This window comes from Etheostoma cragini, chromosome 12 (genome assembly GCF_013103735.1).
Source record: "Etheostoma cragini isolate CJK2018 chromosome 12, CSU_Ecrag_1.0, whole genome shotgun sequence".
NCBI classification, from domain to species: Eukaryota; Metazoa; Chordata; class Actinopteri; order Perciformes; family Percidae; genus Etheostoma; species Etheostoma cragini.
Genome location: NC_048418.1, coordinates 6855296 through 6880490, shown reverse-complemented (window position 1 = coordinate 6880490; position 25195 = coordinate 6855296). Strand labels below are relative to the sequence as shown.

General features: G+C 39.1%; 2 protein-coding genes across 2 annotated transcripts; both read right to left on the bottom strand.

The window, feature by feature from the left end:
- Positions 1-5784: 5784 nt before the first annotated feature.
- On the bottom strand, positions 5785-10075 carry slc22a13a (solute carrier family 22 member 13a). The gene is made up of 10 exons (XM_034887999.1): positions 9674-10075; positions 9489-9592; positions 9240-9394; positions 8959-9127; positions 8545-8665; positions 7519-7613; positions 7223-7437; positions 7030-7138; positions 6739-6945; positions 5785-6019 (listed from the first exon to the last, which is right to left on the bottom strand). Exons 1-10 carry the CDS (start codon positions 10046-10048, stop codon positions 5944-5946), a joined length of 1626 nt encoding a protein of 541 aa, XP_034743890.1. The 5' UTR covers positions 10049-10075; the 3' UTR covers positions 5785-5943.
- Positions 10076-10238: 163 nt separating this feature from the next.
- Positions 10239-23556, bottom strand: LOC117954303 (serine/threonine-protein kinase OSR1-like). Its single transcript, XM_034888000.1, has 17 exons — positions 23116-23556; positions 22331-22443; positions 21235-21343; positions 20269-20410; positions 19329-19384; positions 17712-17821; positions 17504-17605; positions 17065-17198; positions 16900-16948; positions 16729-16794; positions 16417-16539; positions 15814-15849; positions 15509-15658; positions 14492-14597; positions 14322-14390; positions 13855-13919; positions 10239-13233 (listed from the first exon to the last, which is right to left on the bottom strand). The coding sequence occupies exons 1-17, from the start codon at positions 23183-23185 to the stop codon at positions 13159-13161; spliced, it is 1575 nt and encodes a 524-aa protein (XP_034743891.1). The 5' UTR covers positions 23186-23556; the 3' UTR covers positions 10239-13158.
- Positions 23557-25195: the final 1639 nt, after the last annotated feature.

Genomic DNA, 25195 nt, shown 5'->3' with positions numbered 1-25195 from the left:
ATTTCTCACTACCAACAGCTTTTTAAAAGATCAGGAAATTATGATGAGGGATTTGGCCGAAAGCAACATAAGGACCGCTGGCTTCAGAAAAAGAAAGGCATGAATGAGCCAGATGCTGCGCCTAATCCCAAACTGACAAAAAACAACACATCTGATGGCTCTGGAGAGTCCTCTGCTGGTGTGTTTGTTAAAAAGTCCTCTGCAAGAGACATGGGACATACCAGTAGTGCTGACATCAAGGGCAAACTAAAAATGAGCTGGCCACCAGAGAAGAAGAATCCTGGGATTAATCCAGCACAGCAAACATATGTGAAAAATAAAATATCTGACATTGGCAAGGCATCTTCTACTTCAGAGCATTACAAAAGTGACAACAACCAATTAAAGATTAACCATAGTGGAGAAATGAAAGATAAAGTGAAGACGTTGTCAAGCTCCTTTGTTTTAGGGGTCAAGAAAAAATCTCAGACAACAGTTTATAACTCATCTGACAAGTTGTCCTCAAACAAACAAGAAACGAAATGCAGGAGTGAAGCAACCAAAGACAACATCTTCCCGACAGTGCTCAGCTTTTCTTTGCCCTCCGTAGAAAAAGGTCTTACTGTCACACACCAGAAAACTGGACAGAAAAATGTGGCTTCCACCACAAAAACAAACTACAATCCAACATCTAACAGGCTAGACGCTCATCCAAATAAAGCTAGGAAGTATGTGCGGTTTGCTCCACATGTTGATGTAGCTCAGTATGACCTGTCCTCTCAACTAACCACAGAGGCCAAAGGTCAAGAGCAGAGTATCCCACTTTCAGACCAAACTGAACAAAGCAAAGTGAATGAATCCCAGGATGTCAAAAATGTCAGTGACATAAACAACTTTGATCACTTGTCATTTGAGTCAAGTAAAGAAGAACAGAGTGAACCTGAGTTGAATTTTGAAATACCTGAATATAAATGCCATGGAGAAACAAGCAGTGTGTCAAACCAAGAGCCTGATAATGATATGGATAGCAGTCAAGAGGTCCCAGAGAATGATGTCAATGTTCTGAATGGAGTTGTGGAAAGGGTTGAAGAATCAATGGATACTCAGAGTTTCACTGAAACTTTTAATTCAACTCAAGATGTGAAACACCAAGAGCCATCTGAGATATCACAAGTCATACCAAAAAATTCCATCATCCTGTGTGAATCAGAAAGACCAAGTACTCCACACAGCCCTGCAGAACACATGGCAGAAGAAGAGTCCAGTCTTGAGAGGAATAAAATTCAATTTGATGAGACAGCAGAGGACCAAGAAAGTGGCATGTGTCAGAAGAAGCCTCTTGCGAGGGCAAATTCTTTGACGGGTTCTGCAAAGCAGGCTGAGAAGACAAAAGTCAAACTGGGATCATGGTCCAAAGGAAAAAGTCCTTTGTCAAAACTCTTCACAGCAGTTGGAAATGACAAAACAAACAAGGTTGAACCAAAAGATGCCAAAAAAGCAGATGTCAAACCCATTGGTGGACTCTTAGGAAGACTGTTTCAGTCATCCTCGGAGAAGGCTGAGAACATCCCAAAATCAGCTGCGCGAGATATAAAAAATGACAAAACACATGATGATGACAAAAAGACAGAGGAGGTAAAGGAGGCCGTTACAAAAGAGATGCAAAAGGAGGGTGAAGTGTCTCAAGTTCCACCTCAGGAACAAGAGGCTTGGGAGCTCATAAAGGAAAAGTCCCATTCTGCTGAGCCCAACACAATGGAGACTAACATGAGTGAGGTTGAAAGCAAACCCACAGATGACCTAACAGCTCCAGAGCAAACTGATGATCAAGAAATAAATTCCCAAAGCAGTGGCCTGTCTGTAACTGAACCTGAAAAAGCTGACTCTGAAGATCTTCCCATTACTGTGCAATCAGTGAATCAAGCATCTCAGGAGTCAACCAATCGTATAATAAATGAGAAAAGTGGTGAAGAAATTTTGAGTGCTCCATTTGATGAGGATATTTTTGGGGACAATGTCAATTCAGCCCCTGTTGACCCACTGACCATTCAGATAAATACTGATGAATTTGTTCACAAGCCAAATGAGCAGCTTGATGCATCGGATGCAGGAAGAAGAGACGTGTGCAGCGGAGATTCCTCTAATGTTTTTGATGCAGACATTTTTGTGAACAGCCCCAGTGATACATTTTTATCTTCTTTCAGTGAGACAGTTTTGACTGAAGCTTCTCTCCCTGATCCTTTTAGCCTGCTTGACACTCCACCAATATCAACTGGGAATGACGTAATGCTTGGCCTGACAGATCAACTTGTTGTCCCTGATTTTGCACCCGTAAACCAAGATGAGGATCAAACCTCAAGTCTTTTCGGGACAAACAGCCAGACAAGTGAGCACGGTGCAGACCTTGACATATTTGGCTTAAACGTCATTCTGCCCCCTACTGTTAATGTGCCTCACCAAGGTGGAGCTGACAATTCTTCAGACCAAATGTCTGTCATTCCTGATGACATCTTTGGAATAAGTGATGTGTTTAAAGTGCTGCCATCCACGCCAGCTACTTCTAACTCCCTGAATGATTTCCTGGGTTCAGAAACATCTTCTACAGCCGCTTCTTCAGCTCAGACTGATTTTTTTGTTGATGACATATTTGCATCAGAACCACAGCTGCTGCCAGTGTCTGAGCCAAATGATGTAAATGTAACAGTGGATAGTCGTTTGGTGTCTGACAATAGCACTGAGCAGTCGGCAGAAAATGCTGTCACAAAGAGCAGCTGGATGGATGATTTGCTTGGGTAAAAGCAGAACTATGTTTAAGTGATTGAATACAAAAAGATGGAATGTACAATATCATATTAAGATGTTTTTTAAAAAGCACTTTTTGGGTGCATGGATATGATTACTACTTTACATTTAATTAGTTAAAAACACAACTAATGTTGATTTCTTTCACTAGTGCATTTTAATTAGAAATCTGTATCAAACACAATTCCAAGTTTGTGTGGTAAATCCAGTGTGTGTTACCGTTTACATTAAAGATGTAAAATCAATGCATTTTTTGACATTATATGATTTGATTTTCTTTCATATGTTCACATGAAGAGAAGCAAATGTTTTAAATTAAGTTTTCATGAATAAATAGTTAAGAAAATTAAAGAATCATGAGTAATGACTAGGTATAATGTGACTGAAATATATGTATGCATTTTGACAATAAAACTGTAAATATTCTGATATGAAAATGCTTCTGAAAATGAGTTATGAATGTACATTTTTGCATTAATAATAATGGTGCCTTCAAACCTGTTCAGTTAAAACAAACCCTGATGTGTTTGACCGGTTCACTCTGGTTCGTTTGTGGGGTCAAAGCCAATGGACCAATCATAGTATCTCTGAGTTGTCCTCCTCTCTTTAAAATGGACTGTTGTTCTTTACTGCTTTAGTTAAGGGTTTTCCACATTACCATTTACCTCATTGCAGATAGTTTCCATTTTATTTGCAGAAATTTCAGATTTTCACTGCTAAGACTTTTGCCCTCCCCCAAATACAATTAGAGGTTAATAGTATTTGGTTTGTGCCTCTCAAAAGGATAAAAAAATTACATTTGAGAAACTCAAAATAAAATCATTTACAGCAAGTTTATTTTCCCACAATGTGCTTTTTGTGTTGAAAAATCCACAGATCACACTGTTAAGAGTTTTTATTGAGTGTGACGGCAATAATATTTCAGTAAAAAGTAGATCTCAAAAATCAGTTTTTAATTGAAGTACCATGTTACTGTATTAGTTTAAGGTAAAAACTGACGGATTGACTGAAAATATAAAGTTTGTCCTGAGCGATGGCAAGAGATAAAGCCAGTGTGTCATTAAAAGGGTTTCTTACCTTGTGAATGTTGTCAGTAACTTTGCCATCAGCTGATCACATTTTGAGTTATCTGACAACACCACCACCAATGGAGTGTTAAGTAATATAAGTATTTTGGTATATTTGATTTGCGCAGGCTTGTTTGATTCACGTTGATTCTTCAGTGTTGTCTCATACAGTTAACCAACCTTGAATTTGTTAGCTAACATCCCTAACCCTGCCAAGAATTATGCAGCCCCAAAACTAATATAATATTAAAGGGAAAACAATGAATACATAAATAAACACATAAATAATATTGGTTAAACGTATGTTAAACTATTGAAATGGACTGTAAAAGAATTAAATTGCTAAATGATTAAAAAAAATATTAGTATTATTAATTTTGTATTATTATTGTGGCCCTTGATGAAGGCGAGAGTTGTTGCCAAGGTGCTATAGCCAACTTTGTTAGCGCTAGCTGGCTAAAGTGCTTTAATAGAAGCTTAACTGTCACAAGAGTTTACAGGAATGCTACAGTATTAGGCTAGAGGTATTGCAACGTTATATTGTAGTTTAATATTATCTACATTGACTTGTTTATCATACAAGTTTGTTGTTTCTCAGTTATCTAAAACAAGTCTTTTAGTTTAGCTAACTAGCTAACTACCACACTGACCTCTATTGCTGCACTGCAGTAAGTAAAAGCTTGTATTTTATGGTGAGACAAGATGAATGATTAAATGTGTATAATTGAGTTTAAATGTGTACCAAGAAAAAAATAGGGAAATAATCATAAATAAAACAAGATAGTCCAAAGCAAATAGAAGAGTTAGTTACTAAATTGTCTCTGGCTGTGGTCACATGAAGATAACAGCTTGTGAATGTGCATCATGAATCAACAGTTAAACCGACTTAACAAAAACTTATCAAAAAAATTTGAGATCGAGAATACTGTACCTAATATGACAACATTCAGTCAAAAACTTTCATAGCCAGTTCCTATAATGAACTGGGATGCCAAATATGAAAAAAAAGTTGGGAGATAATGTAGTTGTTATAGTAAATATGAGAATCACAATGACTGGAATCCGAGCTGCTCGTTTACGACCAAACCCGGAACAGATAAAACCCTCAGGTCACTGACATAACCTTCTCTTTTGTAATGGATATTGATTGAAGAACACATTATGTACAATTTTAAGTAGGTTGACACAATTCACAAAAAGGTCCAAATAAGAGACAACCAACAAGAAAGCTGGCCAACACTGTCTGTGCCACTTCCAAGTAGATCAAACTGTAGAATATTAAACCAAATGGTTAATGGAGAATTTTATGAACATGATTTAAAAACTGTATTATAAAATGACTACGAGACAGACCTATCACTTCACATCAGTGACTAAGTTTTTGAACCACTGCTTGGCAACAAGGACAAGATCTTGGATGAGCTATTATGTAGCTGTAGCTTTACACAGTTCATTTACTAGCAGTATTTTGCATCCTGGTGTTATAATCAAGCACAATTTTTAACAGTAAAACTACACCTTGTGTTAGATTACATTTTTAAAAATAGATAGTAGTAATAGTAAGTGGTATTCGATAGTTGGCATATCATAAAGCAATACCGGCTTGTTTTCAGGGCGGCTGCAAGTCACAACTTAACTTTTTGGAAAATGTAGTTGTGATGACAGAAAACCAACACATCCTCCTGTAACTTCATCTGTGGACTCTCACCACTGCTCTGTTTACATTCCAGATCAGTTTATGCATTGAGGTACATTCTGCTGCTGCATGATCATCCCTACCTTTCTTAGTTCCTCACTAATTCCTGTGAAGAACATATTTCATATTTCTTTCAAACAGCCATTAAGCTATAATTCAATGCTAGTATAGCCCAATAATAAACATTGGTAGTGATTGTAGGTCCATGGAGTTGCTGACTGCTGTTTATTTAAATAACAAGTCAGAAGTATGTTCTCTTTCTGTGTTTTATTTTTCCCACTCAACAGTAATGACAGCAGTAAAGAAGATCTACATTAGGTCAGTACATGAGCAAACACAATGGATGACTCAGCAACAAGAAGGTCAAAATACACACAACGAAAACATCTGTAATTCCAGCTAAAGTTTGGTGGATTTTCTGCTGTTGTGTTCGACCAAGTTGGAGTCATTTCTCGTCATTTTGGTGGTCATTTTGCTAGAATGAAACGGAAGACAACATTAAGAGACCTTCACCTGTTTGACTTTTTTGTAAAAAAATATTCTATCTTTATACTATTCACTACCAGTATGAATGGATTTTCAAAGAACTAAAAGTAAAACGACGAGTTGCAAATTGTCAAATTGTAATTTTTTGCATTTTGGTTTATGTATGGATAAAACATACAAGATTTAACATGTTGGGGAGGGCAAGCTTGGCAAATGCAGTTCTAATGTGGATGTATGCCCCTGGTTGGTCTTTAAGTAGTCTATATCCTTCACATTCCAATTCCGGGATTGCTCCGGTGCCGCAGGAAATTCTGCCGGCTGCACTTCTTTTTGCCGATGTCCGTTACCTTCCGCTTTACTTGTGATGGAATTTTAAACTCCTGTGGATTTATGTGAACTATGGTTGACTGCTCCTCAGATCTCTGCATGGTAAATTGAGACAGCTAGCTAGACTTTCAAATCTGAGTATTCTCTTGCATAAATGTTTTGCAATGGCTCCGTGCGGAGCATACAGCCGCCCAAGATGATTGGGATCGGTTTAAAGAAATGCCAATAAACGTTTTTCTCCCATCCTGGAATGCTGTGTACTAGCCAGACCCTCCTCCGCTCCGCAGCGTGTGGATGGTTCTGACAAAGCGAGACTTGCCTGTAACTGACCCCCAAGCAAAAATTGCCACAATTCCTCAGTAAATCTGACAGCTTTCTTACCTAATGCCCTCAGTTTCATTAGTTGAATCAGGAAGCTCTTTTCTCCTGGTCTCAGGAAGCAGGAAGACGAGAGCTCCACTGGTCAGTGTAAGGCTGCTGAAGACTACGATGGGTATGAACCAGTGGTATACGGCCAACATGTTGAGCAACGGAGACAGCATGCCTGCTCCTCTATAGGCTATAGAGCCCAAGCCAACAGCTGTTTGCCTGAAAAAGTGGAGTTCACTTTCAAATATCTTCTAAATGTAGAACATCTGAAATGCATATTTTGTATACTCTTATTTTGCGTACCTGACAGAAGTGGGAAACAACTCCTGAATGTAGACCATACATACTGAACTGGCCCAGTTCAAAAAGAACTTTCCAATGGTAACAAGGGCTGTTATTACAACAGCGCTGTCTGGAATTAATTTAAGTGTATTAAACCACTGACAGTTAGATGGATGTATCCTCAAGCACTGAATGTGAAGGACAGGAAATGTACCTTGAGGGAAAGCCAGGGTTAACAGGCAAACCAAACTGCCTGCCAGGAGGGTTGAAATCAGGGAGTTCCTTCTCCCTATCAACTCCAGAAACCAGATACAGAGGAGATGTGCGGGTATCTCAAAAATCCCAAACAGGAACTGCACCAGGAAGATGTCCAGACCAAACTTACCCACATTCAGAACAAGGCAGAAGTAGCCAAGATTTAATGAAGACCTTCCAATCACAAGAACACAACAACATGATACAACAATTTAATTGGATCAAAAACCACATTTCAAAATGTGCCAAACTTACCAAGCAAATGATATAATAAATAAATATTTCATCAGGACTGTTGAGGTAAAAATGGCTTTGATTCCTCCACTTTCAACTTCTCGTTCCCCAGTTACCTGAAGGGCAAATGTAATATTATTAAATCACAGCAGTTTCATTTACTGTTTTCTTTCTACCGATCTACACCCGCATCACTATCACTGCGCAGAAGGGGGCAACTACTCATAAACGAGAGGATCCGTAACAGCACGAGATGGGACATTATTGGCGTCCTCCTCGGCTGAGCCGTTACGTTAGCTAGTTCAGGTGAGGTAGCAGTATCAAACTATTCCGTCAGGGCAACCATACGGTTGGCAGAGATAGTTAAGCAGAAAGAACATAGTTCCTACATAAAACTGCCCGGAACCAGGTCTGTGGACTTTCATGAGTAACATGTATTGATTTCTTGAAAGAGACATTGCTGTTGCGTTTTTAAAACTTATTTTGTGGGCGCTTTGAGCACTAGTGCCATCTAATTCCATTATATTGGAGAAAGAGCAGACATCTCTACGGCTGTTATCTCCAACACAGAACAACTGATAAAAAGCTGCAAAATATGTATTGTTGATTTTGGGATATATTGTTCTTTTAAACATGAAACCTGTTAAAAAGAACCAGCCACACAGATGTGATAGCTGTAAACGTTTAAGTCTCGTTTTTCTGAGGGATAATAATTTACACTGTTGATTGATCCCAAGTGTTAGTAATCACTACACACAGGCCTGAAATACACACTCAGGACCTATTCATGCACAAATGGAGAGATGTCAGAGTGGGCTTTCAGCTGCACCTGCGCTTGGGGGTACCTGGGGTTGCCTTGCTCAAGAGCACCTGGCAGTGCCAAGTGGCATCTCTCCAGGTACCAATCCATACTCTGTACTATGGTCCGTACAGTGACTTGAACCAGAGACTCTTTGGTTTTCCAACCCAACTCCCTATGGACTGAGCTACCGCCACCGCCCTCCCAACATTCATTGAAGAATGTCATCACAATTAAATCTGACCTACCTCGTTCAGCAGATTCTCTGGGATTTTTTTTTTATTGATTGCTGCAACTCTACGTATCAACGTATAGGCTTCTTTGGTTCTGCCCTGCCCAAGCAACCACCTTGCAGATTCAGGAATCCACCTGAAAAGATGAATCGCATTCCAAATGTTGGAGTAACACACAAACTATTTCAGTCTCATAAACATAATCATATGTTAGAGTGTAACTCAGAAACAGATCTACCAACCAGGTTAATTACACAGCAAGATTCCTAAACACACTGGTTTTGCATTAGCTCAGTATGTGAAGTAACACTAGAGCTGTTAAGATAAACTGGGTTTGGCCTTTGTACTGCAGCTATGATCAGGAAGTGTTACTTATACATATAGCATTGAGCAAAAATAAAAAATAATAAAATATTACACATCACTTACCATATGTACAACAATACAAAGGCCTGTGCTCCTGCACTTACAAACTGTGCTTTTCTCCAGTCACGGATAGCATAGGCCAGACCAGCCAAGGCACACTGTCCACAAGCTGTAAACATCTGGCTCATACAGGAGGCAAAGGACCTTTTGGAGACCCCAATCCACTCTGTAGCTAAAATAAGGGTTTAAAGACCAAAATCACTGCAGAGCTAGAATAAATTAAAGAACATGCTTGGGATATTGACAATAAATCAAAGCAATGGTTAGATAAAAAGAAGTCATACCTAAAACGGTGGAGTTAATTCTATATCCTCCGAGTGCAGCTCCAACTATGAACTGCGACACTATGTAAACGTAGATATTTGGAGACACACCAGCAACTATGACAAATATTAGCAAGAGGACAACTGGTAACTGGGTGGTTCTCTTTCGGCCGTACCTAAAGTTTAGAGAGGGGGTGTCCATCAAATGAAGGGTTATTAAGGTTTAGGTTTCATTACACTTTGTACATATATCTTTTTCAAGTTGCTTACGATTCAGCTGGAGGTCCAAAGATGAATGAACCAACAACTAGACCAGACATGAAGATTGTCTGCACAACATTAGCCATGTTGGACTTGTCACAGACGAGATCGTACTGTAAAACAGTCAAAATCAGTAGGCCAGTCAGCATAGGTGATACAAAAGGAGAAACCACAAATCATGCATCTTCACTTACATCAGTGACTATGGTGGCCTCATACAGCGTGTTGTTGTACACCCATCCATTCTGGCACCCTGTGGTCTCATTGAGTCCGAATTTCCTAATGTCACCAATGTCCCAGTCCACAGGGACAAACATCTGACACCTGCTGAAGGTCCCGTCCTCCTGCCGGGGCAGAGTCAGGTTCAGCTGATCATCTGCGGTCAGATTAGAGTCAGTCTGAAGGATCCAGTCTGTGTTACAGTGTCGCTCCGGATCTGACTGGATGAAAAGAAAACTACAAAAGAAAACGGGCATTAAGAAATTTGGTAAGGTCAATCCAAAAATGATGAGCTTCTGGAAGAAACCAAAGTCGCCGATTGTTCTCAGAATCTCTCCGAAATCCACCATTTTCAGACACCAGTGTGTGTGAAACTAATTTGGTTAGACCTCTCTAAACAAAGCTTTGGTCAAAATAAATGTTTAACCCTCTGGCTTTAGTCAGTAACTATTTCAAGTCCAAATGGTCAAGCTGTTAAAGTAACACATAACAGCTTTAAGAAATCATATTTCAATAAAAAAATGGTCCTCACTCATTGAATTCCATGATGTGACTTTATTCAGCTACTAAAATCATGTGCATGTGACATTTTCCAATAATCTATACATGTCAAGGAATCTCTTGTATGTCATCACAAATATTCCACTTCAAATTATGCATTTGTTGATGTACACATTTTCATAATGAATATTTAAAAAATATATGATCTGTGAATTATCTGTAAAAAAAGAAAAATGTATTTGCCAATTAAATGATTAAATTAATACTAATTATTTAGTGAATCCCAAAGAGGCAGAACAATTGTTTTCTGATGAGTAAACAACAAAAAGGGAAAGAAAAAAAGAAAAAAAAACATAAGTGACTTTCAGCTCAAAGCCTTTGATGATCAATCATTGTATCGCACAAAATACACACGGGAAAAAAGAAATGTAACCTGTGCCTGTGTTATCAAAATGATATTTGTTCCGTTAGCCTGGGACAGGTTTTGGTGAGAAAACTGCACGCCATGACATCAAAGCTCAGAGTGTACGATAACAAGCTCCATGTATTTCCCAAAATACGAATGTTAACATATCAATAAGGTGCCAATTGAACAAATAATTTTTGCATGATTAGTGATGCTCCGACAAAGGCAAACAATGGAAAACACTATTAAACAAATTAAACTCTTGTGTACTGAACATGAGTATCAATCTGCCTTAATCTATATTTACAAGTAAATTGTTCCTTTTAAATGACATGTACACTAAACAGTCACTGCATCTACATCCTTATACTTAACCTCATGACGTTTGTTTGACAGTGCATGGAGTTGCCATCATACGTACATTTACATCTTTTACATACACCATTTACATCAGTACCTAACAAGGAGCTATTTCGCAGCCCTTTGCACGTGGTACAAACCATACAGCTAAACAGGGAGTGACGACAGTGATTTGTTAGTGAGTGTTTATAAAGCAAAGAGACATTGCTGTCAAAATAACTTGCCTAGCGACAAAAAAAAATCTTAGTAATACCTGGCCTCTGGAGACGTTTAAAGGGTTACTTCACCCGATATATATGAACAATTTACCTCTAGTGGTATCCGGACATGCAGATAGTTTTTTTTATTTTTATTTTTATTTGTTGAGGTTTTTAGAGCTCCATCTCAAGATTCCTGCTGCCCCTCAATACAATGCAGGTAAATGGAATTTAGTTTGTGGCGCTCACAGCCTTAATCAAAAGTCCCAAGCCATGCTTAGCAGCTCTGTGCCACTGAACTAACGGCTAATGCTCAACATGCTAACGTTCACAAAGACAACAAGCTGATGTCTAGCAGGCATAATGTTCACTATCTTAGAATAGTGTTAGTATGCTAACAGCTAATTAGCAGTACACAAAAAGTTCAGCTGAGTCCAATGACAATGGTGTAGGTTTTGTAGGTCTTTAGTCAGAAGCCAAATTTAAATTTTGAGCTGCTGGTGGCACTAAAGACAAACTCAAGGAATCACCTAAGTGAGTAGAATTCATCCTTAGGGCCATTTATTAGATTTTGCCAATGTCAAGGCAAACCATCCAATAGTTTAATATTTTAAATAAGTAAAAAGTTATTTTTGGTCTGATGGCTAGCATGGCTACAATCTACATTCCATTCACCTTCATTGTATCAGAGTCTTGCAATTAGGGTGAACAGCCCCTTTAAACTTTATTTCACTGTGGTTGAACATTTGCAGTTTTTGAGCATGCACTGCATACCTTCACAGAAGTTCAATGTCAGACAGCCTGTAACACGAGCAACTCCACACTCGACACACAGTGCCAGCATTCAGGATTCTTCCCAGCTGTAAGATCAGTAATTTTACACAGGCTAAATGACCTCTTGACACAAGGACATAGAAAAAATGCAATTCACTTTGCTTGTGAAAATTAAAGTAAATTCTCACTACCGATTCCTAAACCTGCATGTTTGGCTGGTTGGCTTCATGAACTCCTAGTGAGGAACAAGCACAAAAAGTGGATTTATTCAACCAAAGAGAAATATTATTAGCAACCAGTGGTCACACACGGTAAAAAGAAAACACATATTGCATAGTACAACAATGTTAGGCAGGTCTCAATCTGTGAAAATAATCCTGTCTTTTAATACATTGGGAGAACGCCATCTGACAAAGTGTTGTAACTGCAGTTATGAGACAGAGCAGTTTGTTGATTTGTGTATGTTTGAATGGTTTCAGCTGTGCAGTCAGAGCCTAAACTCTTTGGTTATGTTTTGACAAAACCACCACACCCCACACGCCTTGGGCTGCCTTATACAGGAGGAATCCAGTAATTTTCTTATATCCTACATACAAATCCATCTGAATTTACAGAATTACAAAACTAAAACTATGCTACAGTGTGTTTCTAAGTTATTTGTATCATGTGTTGCTGGAGATTTCCTTACTTTTCTTAAATAGGCGTACATCAAATACACCTAGTAATCACAGATAGACTCGAGTTTTCACCGAACACACTGGTTAAATCTATAGTTTAACTAAGGCTGAATATACACTTTTCAATTTCAGAGTAGCATAAAGTGCCATATAAAGGTGGCACGACACTCTTGTGAGTTTTGTGGCACAGTTGATTTAAAAAGAAGAAAAAAGAAAAAGGCAATCACTTCCAGTACTGGCAGGAGATGGTTTGGATTGTGCTTATGTATGAAGAAGAAGAAAAGAAAAGAAATTAGGAGTTGATATAGTTGATTGCATCTCTTCTCCCATTTACTGTATAAGCGCACTGTAAACGTTTCAAGTGTGATTCCTGTAATAAACTGAGCTTTCTCAATGTGGTCCTCATGCATCCTGCAGTAGCGCCACACTCCTGCCAGCTTCCTGTCTCCCCCTCCTCTCTTTGGCAGCTGTGGTTTCTGGAATTGACTACAATGCAGCTGTGCAATACCATTAGTTTCTGTCCTCTGTTGATTGCTCTACCTGACTTAACTGATGCTGAGCTGAGCAAATCCAATGAGTTTAATATCATCAGGAATTTCAGACTCCTCCACGCCAGATGCCTGGAAGAGAGGAAACATCATCATAGAATGTACTGTTTAAATCTATCAAAACAATAATTTATCACACAGCAACCTGCGGAAATACAGTATATACAGTTGAATTTCATTTAGAGTGTCGAATCATAACAGAAGTTCTCTCAGGACACTTTTCAGATAGAGTATGTCTGGACCACTCTACAATTAAAGGGTTCCCACACCCTCTCAAACATCAAATTCTAGGACTTTTCAAGGACTTTCTAGGCCCAATTTGCTAAACTCCAAGGACCCATGGGCAACTTTTTTAATATGGATTAAGTTTTATTTTTGTTAGAGAACATTTTATAATGCAACTTGCGGGCCTTAGAGCTGATCAGAGGCTTCTCACTGTGCGGTTAGTGATGGCAGACTAATGTGAACTCATGCCTTTTCCAACACAGCATAACCCATTTACTAACATTAGAAAAGAAAAAAAACACCTTTAAAAATACTTCAATTTCTTTTCATGCACAAATAAATTCAAGCAATTTTATAACTCATGACCATTAAGGTCTATTCAAAAACTTTCAAGACCTTGATACCACCCCCCCCCCCAATAAGAAATTAATTTGATATTTTAAGAAATGTTTCTGTCTGTCCACTTACCAATTTAAAGGTCACATTTTTGTTACTATGAGGATCATCAACAATCTTTTGCAGATTGGCAGCGACTAGACAGATGATAAAAGGAAGTGAGAAAACCATGTCAGATGACCAACTAATGCAACGACAGATGATAAGACTTTTCCATCATGATCAGTGGTGGAAAAATGCACACTATTAAATCATTAACCAGCAATATTAAGCTCATACAGTGCCAGCACATTTACTATAAAACACATATGTTAACAGAGTAATCTATCATAACAAACATCATAAACGTTGCATCAGATGCTATGTGAGAAAACTAAATCCAGGAGTATATTAAGGCGCAAAAACAAAATGTGAAGCTGCTTGCATGAAAAGGTTTCTTAACTGTGATTGATTACAGTATCTCAAGCAAGTTTCAAGTGAACTGACTTGACACTGATAATATCTTATATATATCATACAGGGCTATTTCTTAAGCTTACCAATGACTAAGTCCCTCCCATCAACCAGACCTGCTGAGACTAACTCCTGAGAAACTCCATCAGCAGAATCTGAGGGCAGACATGGAAAAGACAAACCAAAGACTTAGACTTGAGACAGGAGCCTCTCTTAGAACATGATGAAAGAGAAAAAGCTAGCGGATGCACCCTACCTCTGCCGGACATGAACTCAAATCGGATGTCGTTAAGTTCCTTCTTGGGGTTCCTCAGTCTCAGCACGAGGCTGATGGGAACACTGGCATTGGTTGCAGCTGGATCCTGCAACAGCACAACAGTCAAGTATTTCCTGTCCAGCACTTCAGGTTAGAATGCACAACAAGGAGGTAAAAATACTTGATTTGCACTAATGATACAAGGTGATGTATGTGCTGCCAAAGTGACCCTATTGTGGTTGTTCTGTTTCAAGTATTAACATTTTGCTTGCCCATTCATGCTGCCCATGGCCCACCTAATCTCCCTGAGAGGGGACGTTAATGGATAGTTTGAGGTGCTTGTGGTTGGAGGTTTCTGTTGTTTCCATTGATGGTCTAGAGTTGTCTTGCTTACTTATGATCTATTATTTTAATATGAAGGGGGTGAAATGCCTTTTGTAAGTGCAGTAGTGAATTAGGGCTTCACAAATGAACCCTTCTTTGACAAAGCACAATATGTGGAGGTTACAGAAAGCTAAACGTAAAGGTCCACTGCAGTGTTTTTGGTTTTTTAAACCACACGTAGCACTTTGGAGTAGATTCACATCCTGCCGTGGGTTTCTCACTGATCAACAGTTGTTGTCGATAACGTGCCAAGTAACATAATGCCAAAAAAAAAAAAAAAAGTGGAGAAGAAACTAGCAAACTAGCAATTATGGACATAAACAATGCTGATTTCAAACTTTGCAAAATGTTTTAAGAGCAAAGACATCGTTCAAGAAAACTCCACAGAGCTACTTTGGTAAGGCTTACCAAAGTAGCAATTACAGAAGACCCAGTTATACACAATATGATTCGTTAAACTGGTGCATTTCCTACTGAACTGTTCTAATAAACTTGTTAAAAAATAATAAAGACAATACTGAAATCCACAGCAGTATTGCTATGGGTATAACTTTTTCAAAACTTTAAGACAGAGGTACTGGTTTATTAGGTGTTTTTCATAAAACCAGCCCTAAAGTGTGAATGTATGTTTACCTGAGCAGTGGGTGCATGTAAAGGGCTGGCTGTCTGAGTGGGAGCCTGTGGTAGAGCATCCTCTCCCAGCTGGCCCACAGTCGCAGGGCTTTCACGTGCTGCACCAGGTGGCTGCAGATGTTGTGTGGAGCCATCTGTTGGTGGGAAAAGCTAAGAGACACAATTGCAAATAATTCAGTGGGGGTTTTCAGTTTTACATGAATGGAAAAGACAAAGACACACATAGGACAGTCATGCAGATCGCTCTGTCAAGGCATTACAATAAATCAAGGTTGTCAGGTCATGTCCACTACAAATGGACTCACCTGCATGTTCTCGGGCCCGTCCTTCACTCTGGGGGACTGCAGAATGGACATGACAGATTGTCAGGATTAAAAACATGCAATTTTCCTTTTATCCCCTCCAATGTATGACGTTTTGTAGGATTGAAGGAATTTGACAAAAGGTGACTGTAAACACAAGTCTTAACTGAAATCACAGTTAAGATAACAGACAGTAAAATCCAACACCAAGACATGAATTGAGGGTGAACACATGTTGGAGAATAATTTGAACAGGTGGTCTGAGCAGGTATCAAGTGCTTCTCAGTTCTCCTGAATTTGGTGTGTCTATTGTTGCTTTACCTAAACAACGCTGACATTGAGGCCTAAACTTACTGGAATTAGTGAGTCTTTGTAAATTATAGTGTGGTCTAGACCTACTCTATCTGTAAAGTGTCTGGAGATGACTATTGTTATGATTTGATACTATAAATACAATTGAATTGATTTAAACAAAAACACACTCCAGCTTAGCTAACAAATGTTCAGACTAACAGTCCAACAGCGCCATATGCTGGCCATGAGGATGTTGTGTGCAGTGAGAAACAACTGAATTGACTGCTTGGAGACACTGGCATGCAGTCTCACCCGCAGAGCTGCCACAGCAGCTTTGCCCTCTTCACTCTCCTCGTCCAGCTCATCGTCGCTCCACTCCCAACCGCCGTCCTCCGTCTTATGGAGACGGCCACTCGAGCCGGGTACACGACGCACCTGCATAAAAAAGAAAAATGCAACACTTAATATTGACACATTCATCAGCTCTTTCTGGTTAATCCTTGTCAGCATGCATTAGACAGAAAGTTTGGAAACTGGGACACACCCTAGCAGAGCAAAACAATATTAAAGATAGACATTAAATCTTCAACTAGTGTGCATTCAGTGTAGTTATGACTTTCAAACCTTTTTGGATCGCTCCGTTATTGTTGGACCTTTGTATAGAAGCCTCTCCTGCAAATACTCGTTGTTCTGTAACACAAAGACAAACATTTCTCACAGGCTCTATAAAGATTCTACCTAAACCACAAAACAAACTATTTCAGTTCATTTTAATAACAGAGATGTACAGCTCACTTTGGCTTTTGTGAAGAATTTATGCTTCAGCAACTCGGCAGCAGTTGGCCTAAATAGGAAAGAGACACATGGCTCTTCATTACACAACTGGGGAATCTAATCTAAGGAATAACAAGCACAACTTACATCTGCCATGAGGCAAAAGGGTTTGAGAACTAAACTGACCTTTTTTCTGGATCTTTCTGTAAACACAGGGAGAGCATCTTCCTGAAAGACTTGCCATACTTCTTCACCATGTCCTTGTCGGTGATACCCGTCTCCAGACAGGGTGGGTCATTCTGCAAAGTCAGCATCAGCACCTAAAGACATGCAAAGATGAGCTTCAGTCAGTAGAGTGATGCAAAAATCAAATGTTAATTTAAAACCAAGGGAGATTTTATCACCGCCACTCTTTGCAGACTTACTGGACAGTAACACACGAAACAGACTACAGAACTAACTTTTTTGTTAGAGCCGTTTAAAATTGTTTTTTTCTGGTTAAGTAAAGAAAAATGGCATCAGAAGTAATCAAGCAGACAGCTGTAGCGTGTCAAATGTAACCCAAAGAAACAGTAGATGCCTTACTGACATGCAGCAAAGCACCAGTAGGCCCACACAAAGTTACCTTCATTGGTGGGTATTTGTGATATGGTGCAGCCCCAGTGGCCAGTTCAATGGCTGTTATCCCAAAACCCCAGATGTCGGCTTTGAAGTCATAGCCGCGGACCTGCGGATTAAAAACACTCTTCCTTTTATCATGACTTCTGAGGCATTACTGAGAGAAAAGCGACTCAGAAAAATAAGTTATCTTTAGATCAAGCTTCCTACAGTACCTGCTCCATGACCTCAGGCGCCATCCAGCACGGCGTGCCCACAAATGTCTTCCGAACCTTGTTCCTAGTCATGTCTCCTCCTGCTGCTAGAAAGGCACTCACACCAAAGTCTGTGGAGTGCGTGTGATTTGGAATGTATGTCAGAAAAGAAATGAGAGAAAAGCTATTTAATCACTTAACCTCTTAAGAAACTCTTAAAAATCCATGCTTTTTGGTCTAAACCTCATACCCAAATCAAAAGTAGTAGAGCTCCCAAATACTTTGGCCTGATATCATTGGAAAAGTAACACTCAAGTTTCTGTTACAAGTGTCAGATTGATTCAAGGCCTTACTGCCAAAGCGTTAAAAAGGCTAGTATGGAGATTTTCTTTTTCCGTCTTAGCCATGCATCTGTATAATTATTTTAATATACTACTGTAAAACACATCTGGTGAGAAACAGACAACACTATACCAAAGCCACATGTCTCAGCTTAGTACAGAAAAATCCATAAGCCAAAAGACTCAAAAATTGATTTTACATGAATTTTGTTTCTACACATATGTCTGTGCGTTTCTTATTTCCATTTGAAAAGTGCAAAGAAAAATAAAACGGCTTGGATATTTTATTTCCTTTGATTGTTGGCAAGGTATGAAAAAAACATTTTTGGCAATCTTTCACCGCTATGAAAAAAGGCACAAGGAAAAACGTATGAATGCATGACTCTAGACACTATCTGCGCTGTATATTTCTGTATTTCTTTAACTTTATAACAGTTGTATAACTGCTATAGATCATCTCATGCTCATTTTATTGAAAGTGGGCTTAATTGAATCATGAAAGGCTAAGCTTTCAATTGATGTGCCGCATGAGCGTATATTAAGATTTAATGCTTTCAAGTTATAAAAACATTTCTGTGTGGAGTTAAAAGCCACGCCACAGCGCCAGAAGTGTGCCATCCATGGTACACGTTCAAATGTAGAAAAAATGATCTACAGCTAGATAATATATCAGAATTTTCAAAACACAAATTTAACCAGAAATTGTTGAAAGAGAGAGGTAAAACTAGCCGGACAAGCCAGACCCACATCAAGATGTTGGGTCTGGGAACTCACCATCGGTAAGGCTCAATCCGAGGGCGGGATAAACGGTTGTCTTTCAAATTCCCTCTCCACACACTAGAATAATGCTACAACCAACCAGAGAAATGCTAGTTGATAGATTCAACTTTTTGCCGTATTCGGTCGGCAAAACTTTGAACATATCTTCCTTTTTTAGGAATGACTTCAGTGCTTAACTCCAAGTGTTCCAGAGTCATGGCCAAAGCCGATTCAACAAACAATCTCCTTTGTTTTCAAGCAGCAGGAAATTCACGCGGAACCGTCGCAACTCTGATGTACTTATGTTAAGCCCGCCCACCCACCAACTGTATACACAATGTGATTGGCCTGACCAGAATTTGTTTTTTCCAGCTTGCAAGCCAACGGAGAGTTGCAAGACTGACCCTAGCTGCAAATTACATTTGCTGCCATTAGGGTGCCTCTAGAATTCTAGGCTAAGGTAAAACAGTAACTAGGCAGAAAAGCTGAAAAAAATGAGTGAAAGACAATAGAAACAGAGAAAGCAGAATCACAGTACCAGCAATTTGCACAGAGCCATCGTCTCCAAGAAGAATATTTCCAGCTTTTAGATCCCTGTGCATGAAAAGCAGGAGGATTAAAACATAATAAACAATTAAGACATCACAAGTCAGTGGGTGCACCAACAGAGGAGTGGTGAGGCTGTGCATACTGACTCTGCAAAATGAACAAACACTCTTCACTCTCAAGCTTAAACAAGTTTAAGCTGCACCTTTGATCGGCCTCATTTTACACCACCTGGTTTCTGTTTGCATACACAAGTGCAATCTATGCACAAAGAATGGGAGTGGATTGAATATCTTTGAGTTCTGGACAAAACAAGACATTTGAGGATGCCATCTTGGGCTTTGGGAAACAATGATTGACATTTTTCACCATTTTATTTATTTATATATATATATATATATATATATATATATATATATATATATATATATATATATATATATATATATATATACATACACGAAACAACTAATCACTTAATCAACAATAAAATAAAATCATTAGTTGTAGCACTAATCAGGAAATCAAATGGTTATTGGAATTAACAGTGTAGTAACACATCAAAAAAGAAACAGTTTTTAAAAGAAAAACTAATTTTAAAAGATTAAAGAAAAATCCAGGTTTATAAGAGACATGAGCTTGTTAATTTGAAACAATTACACTTGTTATATTAAAAAAGGCACTGAAGGTATAACGGATTTTTCCTCAGTGATGGTTCACATTGTTCCTGGAAGAAACTTTTATGAAAACAAACCTCAATAATGCGGTTTCACAGTATTAAATATTGAAGGAGTGAGGTGTAGTTCAAACCATACGTGCATATGCAGAGAAGTAAGGCTCAGTGCCAGTGAGTGTGATGATGGGACGGACTGGCTACCAGGAACACCGAGTACACTGATAACAAGGCATTGCTCTGCAGTCTTCAGACTCACCGATGAATCTGGCCATTTTTGTGAAGGTACTCCAGCCCCTCCAAGACTTCTTTCAGGATGGTGGCGATGCTAGCCTCGTCCAACACTCCGGTCTTGTGCTCGCCACGGGAGATGATGTGCTTGATGATGTCCAACACTGAGCCTGAGAGAGGCAGAGTCTTGTCACAAGGTATGCTGACAGTACAAGATGAAAGGATTCTCCAGTTTGGTCCAAGAGTCCATTCAAGCCCATTTCCAAATCAAGGCACCAATCACAACCATGGAGGCGGGCATTACACAAGGACAATAGCACAGTGATGGCATATCAGCTTTTTGTTTACGCTCAACATGACGGCCAACAAAGCGCAACAACTTATTGATGCCGGTGTTGCTGCTGCTACGTTAGCCGGATTGTTGGTCTGAGTGGTTGGAGAACCATCCAATTGCACTCAGAGACATTAGAAACTTTGGAAATGGGCTGTGAATGAAGCTTGCCCAGGGCTGGTGTCAACCAGGCTAGGTTGGTAGTGTATAACAACAACAACAAAACACTGCCTGACAAAAGCATCGTCAGACCTCCTATACCTATAAAAGAGGTGCCCAAGATTTCTAACACAGTCCCTCCAACCTCAATCAGGTGATGTAGCATGTTGCAGCAAAGCTGCTGAATAAAAATGGGCCATGTGGAGAAAAGAACACCAGTGTTGTCTCATATACCACAAGCCTAGTAAGGGGAAATACATACAGAGAGGCAAGATCCATTGCTACTGGCATAGAAAAACAATGAGCAATAAGAAAGTATTGTATTAACATGATACATTTAGAATTTTTACATTTGTTACACGAACTATCAAACACTGTACCCCAGGTTTATTTAAAAAAGAAAGAAAGAAGGAGGCACGACAATGAAAGTCAAGTCAAAATCAAGGTAAAGAAAAGAGATAGCCAAGTCAAGTCAGAAGTTTCTTTAAATATTACAGCACTTACCACCACTGAGCAGCTTCATCACCAGCCACAGTTCATCCTTCACCACAAAGGAGGTATAATAAGACACAATGTTTGGGTGGTGGCACTGGCTCATAGCCTGGATCTCTTTCTACACACAGAAGGAAATATGGGATACAAGGTCACAGGAGAAATGGTGCGATATAAAGATCCTGACGCATCTATTTAATTACTCATTATTTATGCAGCCTTTGCATATTTAATAATACACTTTTTAAGCCTTGTATTAGAATTCTTAGAAATGCAATAATTTCTTCCGAAATTAGCTTAATTGGTCTTTATATCAGCATCCCAAATTATGCAGAATCCCTTAATTACTGTATCACAATATACACTGGTATTGCAATATAAAATCTGATATGCCCTAGTCAGATTTGATAAATATGGCCTTTCGTAGTGTTAGCCTAAGTTTTGGTTTGTCCACCAATCAAATTGGTGAATCACAAAAGCTTAACACAAAAAACACAGTGATTTACCTTATATGTAGTTTCACAGGTGTTGAAAATGCAAGGGGGCAAAATCTTGCAGAAATGTCCAGCAAAGCTTAAACTTTCTGTTGCAACTGAATCTATATCTGAAGATCTGATGAAATCACTAGTAAATAACATGTTAAATATGACCTATCATAAGCTGTTTTATCATTTATCCTCTGTCTTGTGTAGACCCCATGGTTCACTGTAGGCGATTGTCAGATTCCAGCTGGTAACTTGGTGGTAATAAGCTATGTCACAGAGTGATGATGTGTGGGTAGTAAACTGACTTTCCTCCTTATCACGTCTGAGTGTTTGCAGTTGTGTCACATTTAAACATCAACCACATTCAAAAGATAAATAACATGAGGATGTTTCAGTGCTCATCAGGAAACACTTTGCTGCACAAGAAAATATTCACATTTTATTTGTCTTCATAGGGTGTCTTACTGATTTTACTAAGCTTTTGTAGTCAGTGGTTGTTGTGGTATCAAGCTTTTGATCTGTCTTGACTGATCTGACCCCACCAGCCCAAACCACTCCCAGCATTGTGACATAAAGAAGATCTGGACACAGATACCGGCCCACACATTTCTACAGCTTCTTACCAGGAGCTCATCCATGCTAGTTTGACACTTTTCCAGATTGATGCGTTTGATGGCCACCTTCTCCTTTCTCGGCTTGCAGTACGCTGCCTGGACAACTGCAGTGGCTCCACTCCCTGAGATCAAAATTAAGAGTGAAACCATCACACTGAAAGAGTAAACGAGCCTTTGGCTTTTGAAGCCAGAAGTCCGAACATGACTATTAACTGAATCGTGTATGTGCAATGTGAGAATCTGCTACATTTGAGTAGAAACTAGTTTCTAGCCAATATTTGGAACTAAGGTAATTTACAGTAATTAAACAATACTGTATTATGCAGCATCAATCAGTCCAATGCTTTCGTTCAAAGTCACCAGTCACGTTACCTGAACTAAAGTATGAGTGACTCACTATAATCCGTGTCATACCTTCGGCAGAAGAGCACCACCCTCTCCAACAATTGACGAATCTTCATGCTAACGTTATGAGCTAACTTGCGTTAGCTAGCCGTTAGTTACCTTAATGCTGACGGAGCCATCTCACTTTAGCTCGCAAACTAGCTAGGTAGCTAGCGGAAACCTAATTCATTAATGAATTAATTAATTTGACCTAGCTAGAGGGACTCTGCAGAACTGTTAACCTTCCTGTCGTGTAGCTAGCTAGCTGTGTTGGAAGTGGCCTTCTGCTACATAGCGTTAGCTAATTGAAAAACTAGCTAGCTAGTTTGCTAGTGGCAGTTAGCAGCCGAAACCGACAGGGGAGGCTAGGAAGCTAACTTTAGCAAGTTAGCTAAGCTAACGTTACTCACCTATCACCTCATTGAGTTCATAGTCATCCCTGTCGATTGACCAGGATTGAGAGGACTGGTCGTCTGCCATGGTGTCGTTGTTTGAACGGTGTAATCAATGTTTCTAAACAACAACAGAGACGCTTTCTGTAACAATATCTTTGAAATTACTCCATTCGGCTCCGATGATGCTGGCTGCTGCTGTTCCGCTGACAACTCCTACTGCTCCTGTCAACACAACCTTACGCACGACTGACGCATCCTATCACGTACCAATTCAAAAGGAGGAGGAATGGAGATGTCGCCATCTTGAGTGTGGCAAAGTCTGTCAAATGCTTTCTTTAATTGTCTATGGTCAAATGTCTATACATTCAGAAAGCACATGGAGGTGGATCACAGTAATAAGTTACTGAGCTGTACTGGGCCCCATGGCATGCAGGTCAGTTGAAATGTTTGTCTTCAGACAACAGTTACTCTCCATACCTGTAAAAGTGTGCAGAGTAACTTTACAATCAATAGAGGGCGCCAACGACTACTCTTCTTCTTCGCATTTTTACGGCGGTTTGCAACCATTGCGTTGCACTACCACCAACTACCGGTGTCGAATTTTACCTACAGTGTCCAGGTAGTTACGCAGATTCTGTCCAACAAATGTACAGTAAAAAAAGAAACCAGAAACCTCCTGCCTTGTTGCTCGTTCACCTCCTCCACATTCCTGTATGTTTCCCAGGTCCCCTCAATCTTACTGCTCTTCTCATTTCCTCCATCATGATCTTTCTCTCTAACATATATTTCCTACATTCAGTGGTTAAATGGGCTTTTGTAGGGAGGGGGAGCCCTCACAAGGAATATATCTGTAATTTATATTTGAATAAATAATCATTCAAAATCGAGCCATGAAATGACTTAATGTGTTTTACACCAAAATATTGTTTGGCGAATATGTAAACATCTTTTTAAACAAGAAAAAAAAAGAAAATGATGGTGATTCAAGAGGATGAGGGACAATTTCTATATCATTGTGACTTATGATGCGGGGGGAGGGGTCCACCCCCAAAATTTTCACTTTCAAAACACTTTTCTGCATTTTGGTGAATTTTTTGCATTATGTATTTGAGTCAATAATAATGTAGCTCAGGCATCATTTATTCTTCCCTCCTCTTATACATCTTTTGCTGGGGACGTTACCTCCTTAAATGTGCATAACAATTAATCACCGCAGTTATACATTTTTCATTTTAATTTATTGATAAACCCGTGGACTGTAATATTCAAGATTTCTGCAAACTTTGTGTATGTTCAAAATATAACTCATAGTTCTACCATCTGTGTTCTCGGAGGTTTGGAGGAGTTGTGATATTTTGAAAACTGTTTGCTTGTTATAATTACAAGAATAAAGTCCCTATATTACAGAAAATAGTCTACCTGCATGTGGACAGCAGAGCGCAGCCATAAATATGAAGCTGCACAGCTTTTTACAGCGAGAATGGACACTAAGCGACAGTCAACATTTTAAGGTACATTCAGGGGTACACTCCAAACATTGGGGGCAAAATGTTTGAGGCTGAAGCAGACGGAGATGTGTTGTGTGACCCGAGGGGGTTAAAACATGATTCACGCGTAAAGCCTTTACTAATTATGTGCCTTTTTTACTTTTTATGTTGCACAATTCTTTCCTTAGTTGTTTGCAGTGACATTTGAAAGACATTTAGGGAAAAAAACACACCAATAGGTGAGAAAAGTTTTCTGATGATTTATTTAAGTAGTAGCCTACACTTAGAAAGACCATTAAAAGTGAAGTCCTGCCGTCAAATTGTTACCAAAATAATAAAAGTATAAGTAGGCCTAGACCTACTAACTTTATTATTTATGAAGATTGGCCCTGTCAATGTTGTATCCATAGACCAAAAAAGTTTAACATTCTATGATTGTATCATATCTTCTGGATTATTGATCATCCACACATGCAAATAACTGCACATTTAGTCCTCAGCGTCTACGATATAAATGCTTTAAAACATCAATATTATAGCTTACATTGCTTGCTGAGTGACTGATACTCCGTTTTTTGAACCTCATACTGTATTGAAAGCATTTTAGT